This window comes from Bos grunniens, chromosome 25 (genome assembly GCF_055505025.1).
Source record: "Bos grunniens cultivar Pamir isolate PY7600 chromosome 25, Bosgru_T2T1.0, whole genome shotgun sequence".
Lineage (NCBI taxonomy): Eukaryota > Metazoa > Chordata > Mammalia > Artiodactyla > Bovidae > Bos > Bos grunniens.
The window spans coordinates 39,113,481-39,124,373 of NC_141189.1; the positions used below are offsets into that span (position 1 = coordinate 39,113,481).

Here is a 10,893-nt window from a genome sequence, read left to right on the forward strand (position 1 = left end):
TGTGGCCCCGATCTTGGCTGCCTGTGGCTGGGCAGGGCCTGCTCTATCTTATGGGGGGCTGGGTGGGAAGGGGGCCCTTGCCCACCCTCAGGGCCTGGCAGCCAGTGGTGACCCCAGCTGAACGCTGGAACACATGCCCAGAGGCCAAGGGTTGTGCTGGGCTGCCTGAAGCCTTGGCACAGGGGGTCCAAGCTGACCACTCTGCTCTTCCCATGGGGCAGACAGGGCGGAGGGGCGCTGAGACCTTGAAAACAAGTTGGAGTCAGAACAGAGTTGTCACAGAGTAGGGCTTCAGCCTGTTGGGAGCAGCTGGGCCAAGAACTGACAAAAGGACTGAAAATTGGTGGCGGTCGGGAATAATGCTAGGAAAGGGTTGGTGAGGGAGACGGCAGAGCCTCTCAGCTCTTGCTGGTTGTCCACGAGAGTAGGCATGGGTGACAGTTTCCAGCGTTAGAACATTCATGTTCTGTGTTTAAAAGTCAACTCACCTTTACTTTGGAAGGACCCTAGAACATGATTATATACGTGCCGCCTTTGTGTCTTGGTTAAAGAAAAAAAAGCAAATTTCAGTCCACCCTTCCATCCAGACATCTGTGTGTGTGTGTTGTGGTTTGTTCAAAAGAGCCAACATCAAGGACCCAGAAAATCAAGCTAAGTTTTCCAAGACCTTTTCAGCCCTGAAATTCTCTAAAGAAGTTTTACTTAAGTTTTGTAGTTACAAGAAAAACAACAAAAAAAAACCTTGTATGATGGAAATCAATAAATGCACATTAAAGAGGAAAAAAAATGCAGAAATGGAAAAAGCTGAAAAAGCACCCTAGTCCCACCGTCAGAACAAATCCGTTGTCTCCGTGGTGTTCCCTCCGGCTGCTTTTTGGAGGGTGTGGGGCCGTGTGACACGTCTGCTGTATGTACAGGTCTGCACTGGTGTCCTTGCTGTGAGTGCGTGAAGATGTTCTGACTGATTTCCAGCAGAGGGCTGGCAGCAGAGCCCCAGCTGGGGGGTCCCCGTGCTGCAGATGGAGACGGGAGAGTGAGGGGACCACCAATGCCTTGGTGCTGGTGTCGAAGGCAAGTCAGATCACCTGCTCACCTCCTCAGACCCGAGGCATCTGCAGTTGACCCCAAGGAGGCACCAGGTCTCCCGGGCTGTCGCTGGGACATCCCCCTGCGGGTCTGGCCTGTGTGCCCCTCTCGGCCCAGAGTGTTACGTGTTGCTTCACCCCAGGGCTGGACCCGGCCGGATCTCCAGGGGCCTGAGCCTTCTGACTGACAGGACTCTTGCCGGCGGGCGGCTGAGGCCAAGTGGACGCCTCCCGAGATGCCCTGAGCTGCTGGAGGAGCCGACTCTTTCCCGTGCAGTCCCTGTGACACGGGAGACGTGACCGCCATCAGCGCTAAGTGGAGCCAACCTCCCAATGCTGTGCCACAATATTGGGGTACTGTGCCCAAAACAGGACACCAGCAGAGGGGAGCCAGGGTGCTTCCGGAGCGTGTGCCTGGTTCTCAAGACACTAAAGAAATCAAGACTGCGGCCTCCCAGCCCGCGCTGTCACACAGCACGTCAGCACATTAAAGGCCTCTGGGAGGACACCTGTGTGGCACTTCTCAACCCCAGTTCGTCTCCCCTTTTTGTGCCTGGGATGTCCAGCCACACACCACGTGGGAAGAAAGCTGCAGTGGACTCTGACACTCCCAAAGGGCAGAATCTGCAAGGTCTGGAAGTCCAAAAGCGACAGAGACTGCCAGAGCGCGTAGTGCAAATTCACCCCACGGCCCTGGGGTGGCCTCCGCTCCTCAGAGACCTGAGCCTTCCCTGAATCTGACGTTTCACTTAGTTGACCTGAGCCTTTCCTCTCTGGCCGTTAACCAATCACGTAGTCCCATCCCTACAATATCTCTTCACCTCTGTTGCCATCACTGGCAGGGAGCAAGTCAATTTGTGGAGCTATTTTTCAGAAAGAAAATGTAATCCCTTCTTGAAACCAAGCTAAGGCATCCTGGGGGTTGTCTGGAGGGGAGCAGGTCAGGCTGGCCTACCCTGCCAGCCTCCCAGAGCAGCCCACACCCTCCTGTGCAGGCTCTGTGTGTGCAAGATGCTGAGAGCAACAACGTTAGAAATGCGAGCTGGGACCAGGTGAGCATCCCCGCCTGTGACGGTGAGAGGCGCCCATGTGGTTACCGTAGCCTGGCTGGGCCCTGCGGGTCTCTCTGAGCTGCTGTCTCTTCCGCCTCCTCGCTGTCAGAGGAGCTGGAGTAGGAGCTGGAGCTGCGGGCAGACAAAAGGTGGGTTCCTCTGGAACCGCACAGTCTACTCTGGCCAGGCGTGGCTCCCGCCAGGGACTTGGAGCACCCAGGGCTCCCGTGTGACACAAGGCAGGAAGATGGGCAGCCAGCCAAAGCCGCAGGGCCAGTGAGCTTCCTGCAGGTGGTGGAGGGGTGCGGCCAGGGCCGGGTACCCCAGCCTCGGCTGAGTGAGCCCCCTGTGCCCCAGCTTCCCCACTCCCTGCAGGGAGGGCCTGTGGCTGTGGCCCCGTGGGACTGTGGCCCAGGCTCAGTTCCTGGCTGAAAGCCCTTCTCCAGTGAGGAGAGCTCCCAGGACCTGCTGTCCAAGTCCCCTTCCTCCTGAAGCAGCAGGTCCGCCGCAGGGCTGTCAGCGTTTTCTGTACCTCTCCAAGGGCTCCTGGTCCGAAGTCTTCGTTGGCCGCAGGTCAGTGAATATGGTGGGAGGCTCTGCCGGGTTCCTCAGCTGCATGTCCTGGGCTAGCGCCTGGAAGCCCAGCTCCCTGGAAGCACATCTTGGGGGTGGGGGTGGCTGAGTCACTTCCTGGTGGTCACTGTGACCTGCCCGTGCTGGGCTGAGCACCCCTGTGCAGGACCCTGAGAACAGCCCTCAAGATTCAGGCCAGCGCTGTCCAGTGGAACTCTGAGTGGCGCCTAGATGTTCTGTGTCTGCACTTTCCAGTATGGTAGACACTCACCAAAAGCTATTTAAACTTGCATTTAAGCTAATATAAGTTAGAAATCCCATTCCTCAGCTGCACTAGCCATGTGTAGCCAGTGGCTACTGACTGGACAGTGCAAAGTCCTTTCTACCGGACACATGGGTTGTCAGGGACAGAAGCCTGCTTCAGCTAGCTCAGGCAAGAAAGGGAATTCCTGGCTCTCAGACTTCTAAAAAGGGTGGGACCACCAGAGTGTCGGAAGTTGGGATGCAGCTGGGCCTTAAGGGACCTCAGGGCCCTGTCCCTACCTCTGCCCACCCCATCCCCCAGCTGACCTGGCTGGGGACAGGTGCTTGGGGCTAGCCCAATCAACAGTGGCCAGAGGGAGAGGGTCCTCCCCTAGGGAGGATTCCCATGGGGTGGGAAAGAGCAGGTGCTTTGGGGCCTGAGTCCCAGCTCTGCCACTTATGTCTGGGCAAGTCAACCTCTCAGCCTGTTTCCCCCTCAGTAAAATGGGGGGTAATAGTAATACTGACCTGATCATATTCTTGAGATGAAGAGAAATACACATCAGGTGCCCCGCCTTTAAATCAAGGCACCATAAACGCTGAGAGAAGCTACTACTAGGGAGGATGGGGCCAGGGGTCAACAAAGCCCACCTGCTTCCGGTTTCCCGTGGCCGGGCTTCCCGGGCTGTATCAGCAGGCACTCTCCAAGCAGAGGCGGCGGTTCTGGACTGCCTGGCACACAGGAGGCTCAGGCGTTCCATGAGCCGGTCCTGGGTGCTGGGCTCGGTGTGGTCTGCAGAGAGGGCGAAGGCAGCTTGGTGGGGACACGGCCCCCACTTTGACCCACTGCAGCCTGAGCCTCAGGACTCCTCGCGTGGACGTGCTGGGCTTATGCACAGAGAAGTGCCAGGGGCCCAGCCCACCCTCTGCGGCTCACAACCTTAGTGCGGCCCCCTCCAGCTCAGCAGGGTGAGGGGCCCCTTCTTTCACAAGCAGGGAGCTGTGTGCACCCCGGGAAGCAGAGGTGACCACGTGTTCACAAAGTAGTCCACTTCCTGGCTCCTGTCTACTTGTCAGAGGGAACCATGCTTAACAGTTCTGTGTGTTTTTTCCTTTTTTTTTTTTTTAAATAGCAACAGGGGGAGTTTCCCTGGTGGTGCAGTAGTTAGCCTTCCAATGCAGGGGTGCAGGTTCAATCCCTGGTAAGGAAGCTAAGATCCACGTGCCTCCTGGCCAAAAAACCAAAAACATAAGAAATAAAAAATGCAAACAAACCCAAAACAGAAACAAAATTGTAACAAATTCTATAAAACCAATCCACATCCAAGAAAAATCTTTAAAAAAATTTTTTTAAATGGCAACAGGATCATCCTCTATAGGTTTTTTTGTTGTTATTTTTGCCTCACTTGGTGGGACAAGACTGAGCAACTTCACTTTCACTTTTCACTTTCATGCTTTGGAGAAGGAAATGGCAATCTGCTTCAGTGTTCTTGCCTGGAGAATCCCAGGGACAGGGGAGCCTGGTGGGCTGCTGTCTATGGGGTCGCACAGAGTCAGACACGACTGAAGCGACTTAGCAGCAGCAGCAGCAGCAGGTGGGATGTGGGATTATAGTGCCCTGACCAAGGATGGAACCCCTGACCAAGAATGGAACCCATGCCCCCATGCAGTGCAAGCGTGGATTCTTAACCTCTGAACCACTAGGAAAGTCCCCCTCTATAGACTTTTTTCACTGAATATACTTTATATCCTTCTGTGTTGACATAGATGTGTGATGATAGATTGTAGAAGTGGAATAGCTTAATTAAAGGCTTGTGTGCTTTTAAATGAAGAATGGGGGAGTGGTAAAGAATCCACCTGCCAATGCAGGAGATCCCTGGGTCAAGAAGATCCCCTGGAGCATAGTGGAAACCGACTCTAGTATTGTTGCCTGGAAAATTCCATGGTCAGAAGAGCCTGGTGGGCTGCAGTCCATGGGGCTGCAGAGAGTGGAGCAGGAGTGAGACTGAGCACACAGCACACAGACGGATAACAGATCTGCTACACTGCCGCCCCAGCGGGCAGCCACCGAGGCCCTCAACCCTGCCCCGGAGAGTTTCTCCATATTGTGCTCTAAGGGGTCAAATTACAAACAAAACCCTTTTTAAAAGGAGCCTTTGCTCTGGAACCAGGGGCTGGAAATTGCACCTTCTTTAACTCAGGCCTGCTTCCACTTGCTTTTATGGGCCAGAGTGTCCAAGAGGGATGGGAAACTCTTTTAGGAAACTGCCCAGAGCCAGGCCACAAGCCCAGTGAAGGAGTTACCCCTGGCTTTGTAAACAGAGAGGCAGTGGAAGCAGGATTCTGTTTAGGAACTAGCTGAAGGGGGCACAAAATGCAGGATTACTTGGCTTCCAGAGGGAAAGAGGAAGGCTGAGGAGGTGGGGAGGAAGGAAAAGGCAGTCACATATATAGCGGGTGGATGAATGAGTGCATTGGTGAGTGAATGAAAGGATGGATGGATGGGTGGATGAAGTCTAGCGTCCTGCGTGTGTGGGAAGGTGAGGCCTGAGCAGCACAGAGGCACGGCAAGCTGCTGAGGTGACCCTGCCCAGCCCGCCTCCCCGTTTCACTGGGAAGCCCTGGAAGGAGCCGTTTGTGGAGATGTACTGGCCCCCCACCCCATCCCCAGTGCTCAAGCTCAAACCTTGGCCCTGGAGGCGGCCAGCTGCCCACCATGCAGCTCCAGGAGCACCATCTCCCCGGTCCTCTTCTCGCCCAGTCAGACTCAGAAGGACTTGATCCAAATCCCACTCTTCAAGTTCCTGAAATAATTAAAGCAGTGATGATGAGGCTGCCTCGGGATCCCAGGAACAGGAATTCTGGATCCACCGAGGCTGTCCCAGGGCAGAAACCAGGGTTGAGATGAGGCGGCTCACTCACCCACCCCGGCTCACCCACCCCATACATAGGCTTTGCAGAATGAACCACCCCCGTGAAGGTGGGTGGGGCCTGCCTTTCTTGCCACCCCCTTTCCTGTGCCTTTTTGGGGGCAATACTTCTATTTCTGGCACAAAGACATTGTCTGGCTTGGAGGAAGCTCAGTGTCAGTTTAAAACTATTTAGGTTCAGACAGGTTTAGAATGTTGGGAGGTTAGAACGTTTTGCTTCTTTAAGAAACACAGCAGCAGTTGGGATTGGAGGGCTTGGAAGAGGGCTGTGGGGGCGGTGATGCAGTGGGCACAGAGATGTTAATCAGGAGTAAGGATGTCCTGTTAAGACGGGCTGAGGAAAGAATGGAATTGACAGGAGAGAATTGGTGAAAGTGACCTCCAGGTACACTCGATGCCAGTTTTATCTAGGTTGTTACGAAAATCTGTCAAATAAGGCAACAAAGATAATTTTGTGATGTTTCTATGTCATATGGGGGCATCTTCTAATGAGCCCATCTTTCTCGGGGAGGGCTGGTTTGACTGACCGGGGCTCACCTGTTTGACAACTTTGTAAAACAGAAATGCAAGAGCTTTCTCTTCCCTCCATTGGAGCAGCTAAGCCCAAAGGTACCGGTTCTGTTGCCCCATTGAGCCTACTCTACTTAGTGTAGCAATTTAATCTCCACATTCCCCACTCCCCTGTTGAACAAAATCCGTTTCTCACGATCTCTTTGAACCGGCTTTGTCATCTTGCTGGTTCTCGTGGATGATCTAAATAATAGCGTTAATGGGGGCTCACTATTTGTTTGAGAATAAGGGCTTGAACATTTTCAGATGCTGCTTTGTCACAGTCTGCTCTATCTTCTATGTCTTCAAGATGATGCTTGGGATGGGTTTTTTCTTTCTTTCTATTTTAAGAAAGCTGGGGACTACCTGCTCCTCCCTGTTCACTGTAACTCTGAGGATTGTCTGTCTGACAGGTAGGACCTGCCTGCCTGATGGTAGGCCTGGTGCTGTGGGCCTGATGTCATTGCTACGAACTGAATCTCTGTGTCCCTCCAAAATTCATGTGTTGAACTCCTAATCCCCAGTGTGATGGTATTTGAAGGTGATGAGGTCACAGGGGTGGAGCCCTCATGAATGGGATTGGTGCCCTTAAAAGGAGACTCCAGAGAGCTCCCCCCTCGTTCCAAATGAACCAGGAAGGATGCTTTCAACTAGACACCAAACGTGATGGAGCCTTGACCTTGGACCTCCAGATTTCAGACTGTGAAAAATTAGTTTCTGTTGTTTAAGCCCCCTGCCCAAGTCTATGGGACTTTTGAGGGTAAGACAGGTGTAGTGGGGAGGACCACCACCTCGAGGAAGCCTGGGCTGGGAGCACGCCTACCTGGAGGGAAAGCACGGGCAGACACCCTGGGGGCCCCTCTGAAGGCACCTCCACAGCGTCGCGGGCCTTCTCCTTCCCTCGGCTCGCGTCAGGGCAGGCTGGGTTGCGGCCGTCCCAGGTGACTTTGTGGAGGATGTCTTTCTCGATCATCTTCCTCCTCTCCCTCCGCAGGGCTTTGCGGCTGGCTGCGTCTGAGCCTTCCTGAGCCTGTGAGGCCACGCCCAGGGGCTCTGTCTGCAGGCCTGCTTCCTGAGGGGAGCGGGTGGCCTCTCCCTGAGGCCCCTGGCGAGGACTCTGTGACGCACTGGTGTTGAGGGTCCCACCTGCATCATCATCCTGCCGTGGGGGGGTCTCTGCAGACATCCTGAGAAGAGAGCTGCTCTTGCTGGGGGCCCTTCCTTCCAGAGGGGCCGACTCCTGGGGCCGGGGCCATGCGTTCCACTCACCCCAGGGCTCCATGGCGGATTCTACAGGCACTGCAGCTAGCTAGGCAGGAAACAGGTGTTCCTGGTTAGCAGCCTCCAAACATCCCTCGGGGGCGGGGTGGGGGGGGGTGTGTGGTAAGATGCGCAAGGAACATAAAATCTGCCATGTCAACCATTTTTAAATGTACAGTTCCGTGGCATTGACTCTATTCCTAATGCTGTACAAACCATCCCCACTGTCTATTTCCAAAGGTTTTTCATCACCTGGAACAGAAACCCTGTCCTCCCCTCCCCCAGCCCCTGGTGAGCTCTCATCTACTTCCTGTCTCTATATTTGCCTGGTCCAGACATTTCATAGGCGTGGAATCACACAGTATTTGTCTTGTGTGTCTTTCCACTTGGCTTCGTGTTTCCAAGGCTCCAGTGTTGTGCTGTGTGTCAGGACTGCATTCCTTTTCATGGATGAATTCTATTCTGTTGTATGGATACACTTCATTGTATCCATATTGTCTGTTGTTTATCCAGTTGTTTATCCATTTTGTCTGTTGATGGACACTTGGGTTGTTCCACCCTTTTGGCCAGTGTGCACAGGTGCAAGTGGTTAGAAAAGACAACACCCAGGCCTCAACCCCCGTGAGCTAGTACAGGCTTTTCCATCCCAGGTTAAACCATAATTGTCTGGAAGAGTAACTGCCGAGGTAATTGTAGAAATGGAAAAAACACAAAATTAAGTGAAGTGGATATGGTTCCAACTGAACTAACCAGGGCGCTTGGCAGCCTTGGCAGTTTTCCGGTTTAGAGTTATTTCAGGTGTATTTCTAGGCATGGCTGGGGGTGTGGGTGACTTCTGGTGTGGACATGCCCTGGCTGCATGTGATGACCCTGGGTCGGTGCTTGCACTCAGGACTGTGTGTGGTGAGGGGTCAAAGGGAAGAGCAGGGGGTACAATCAGAAAATCATGTCCCTGCCCCCAGCTCTAAGCGTTCTGGGCTCCTGGGAGCATGACGTGCACAAGGCCAGTAGATGTCTGGTGTGTGAACTCCTTGGGCTGTACCTGGAGAAAGGCCCAGGTGATGCTAGACCGGAGGCGTTAATCTCTTTAGAACCACACTGCTTTAGAGCCCAGTGAGGGCCAGGAGCACCCACACCCTATTCTGACGGGACAGTCCAGGGTTCATGGACCCCTGGAGCCTGCATTTAACAGACCTCAGGAGGAGACCCAGAGGAAGTGACCCAGGCCCCAGCGGGGTCGTCGGCCAGTTCCTCTGACAAGTCTGGAATCAGGACAGTTTGATTTCGCTGGAAGATGAACAGCTCCTCGTCCTCGCAGTCTGACTGTGGACAGATGAGAAGGCTTTGGGTTAAACGGCCGGAGGCAGAGCCAGGAGGGCCTCAGCTTCCACCCACCTGCCCTGCCCCGGGCTCTCCGACTGTCTGGGGGGACCAGTTCTCTTCCAAAGGGCCTTGCTGACACCGATTTCAGAGGCTGACTTAGAAATGGGCTCAGCAGCACCACCTGCTGGAGGTGAGATCCAGGGCACCCAGTTCTGGGTTACCTGCCACCGGCTAAGCCCAGTTAATGCCTGGCACAGAATGAGCAGGGCAATGAGGTGACAGCTTGGTACTTCACTTACATGACACAGAGCTCTCCGGTTAGCATCGTGTCTGTCATGGGAGGAAAGGACAGTGGGGGCCTTAGAAGATGTCGGAAGAAGGTGCTTGCTTACCGCAGAGGAATCTGAGTCCAGAGACGGGAGCTGGTGCTTGACGGCCTCAAGGATGGCATCCCAGGGGTTGGGCAGTGAGGGCCGCCCATCTTCATCAGGAGATGCCATGGGGTGCCTCTCAGCGTACCATCATCCAAGGAACCTTGCAGAGGACATGGAGTGAGGTGAGGGGGGTCCCAGAGACAAGGGTCCAGAGCTCAGGGTGCTGACTTTTCAAAGCATACACATACCATCCCTTGCCTTGGGAGGTGTAAACAGATTGGGGGACCACATACCCCATCTCCCTTCTAGTTGGCAGGCTCCTGTTACTGAGTGCCAGGCACTGTGCCGTCATGTACTGTGTGTGTGTGTCCGCGCGCACAATGCAGGATGGAGCCACAGATGAATGGATATGGTGATAGTTTACAATAATATGTAGATATATGTACTTGATATGTGGGTATATGGATATGATGTACAGAATGATACATATATATATAGATATATGTATAGATATATGTATAGATATATGATAGATATATGATACATATAGATATATGTAAACCATATATGTCCAATATAACATAGATACTATTATTATCTACAGACAGAATTTGTATCAAAGTCAGAGGGGATTTCAAGCCACTACTTTTTACTGCCCCCTTACAAAGGAACAGAATAGACATTTTGGAGTCCCCAGAACACTTTTTTTGGAGTTGACACTCAAATTATCAGGCACTTGGCCAACACACCCCTTTTGTATCCCAGAGTCTTAACAGACCCCCTTCAGGGGTCAAGGAGGCTTAGAAATGTGGGGTGATGGCACTTTAGAGCTGGCGTCTTGAGAGAACTTGCAGCTTGAGAGGCCTCTGTCACTATAAAATGGGAAGAGGACACTCCTGCCCCAGCCCTGGCCCCCAACAAGGGAAGCAGCAGGCGAGGTGAATGGGGGCTTTTTGCTTTTTCTGTGCTCACAAGAGTGGGGCAGGAGCTTGGTGTACCCTGATCTGGGAACAGCAGGGCAGGTCTCGTATATACATCACATGATGTTCTCCGGCTGCAGGGCAGATCAGAGGGCAACAGAATCACCTGGTTGAAGGGGACAACCAGAGACTCTTAAGTTCTCCAGGAGGACAAGGTAACAGAGGAAGAAAAGGCATTACAGGCTGCGGCAAGAGCACCTAAGAGCTCAGAGGAGTGAAAAGTACCCAACGTGTTGGGGAAAGAAATTTTCAGTTGCTGGAGTTTGCGGTGCAAACGGACCAGACCGTGAAGGGTCCTGAACACCAGGTTGAGGAGCGTCGCTCACCGAACGGACTACCGAAGGCTACGCGAAGCAGCAGCCCCAGTCCGGCAGAATCCTGACCGTCCTCCACGTCCGTTTCTTGGCTGCAGCCCGTTAGCCCCGCCCACCGCCGGACCGCGGGTTGTTATGACAACTGGACGCCACCGTCCACTCGGGTGGGGCTTTTAAATTCTAAAGTTCGGAAACAGGAAACCATCGCGC

At 53.6% G+C, this 10,893-nt stretch overlaps 1 protein-coding gene across 2 annotated transcripts; it reads right to left on the minus strand.

Annotated features, from left to right (window-relative positions):
• Positions 1–652: 652 nt before the first annotated feature.
• Positions 653–10,787, minus strand: DNAAF8 (dynein axonemal assembly factor 8). Of its 2 annotated transcripts, XM_086375980.1 has the most exons (10): positions 10,696–10,787; positions 9,408–9,549; positions 8,887–9,015; positions 7,256–7,741; positions 5,640–5,757; positions 3,605–3,746; positions 2,670–2,798; positions 2,183–2,269; positions 1,094–1,365; positions 653–1,013 (listed from the first exon to the last, which is right to left on the minus strand). In XM_086375980.1, the coding sequence occupies exons 2-9, from the start codon at positions 9,513–9,515 to the stop codon at positions 1,098–1,100; spliced, it is 1,467 nt and encodes a 488-aa protein (XP_086232106.1). In that variant the 5' UTR covers positions 9,516–9,549; positions 10,696–10,787; the 3' UTR covers positions 653–1,013; positions 1,094–1,097. The 2 variants fall into 2 exon arrangements, with proteins under 2 accessions (XP_086232106.1, XP_086232107.1); XM_086375981.1 differs by lacking the exon at positions 2,183–2,269.
• Positions 10,788–10,893: the final 106 nt, after the last annotated feature.

Bases quoted from the DNA above. Each gene is read 5' to 3' on its own strand.
- DNAAF8 (XM_086375980.1), bottom strand. From the start codon at position 9,515: ATGGCATCTCCTGATGAAGATGGGCGGCCCTCACTGCCCAACCCCTGG. The intron at 5,758-7,255 runs GTAGGCGTGCTC...TAATTATTTCAG, and splicing joins TGCCCGTGCTTTCCCTCCAG to GAACTTGAAGAGTGGGATTT. The intron at 2,799-3,604 runs GTGGGCTTTGTT...CCCACCCCCAAG, and splicing joins CCACGGGAAACCGGAAGCAG to ATGTGCTTCCAGGGAGCTGG.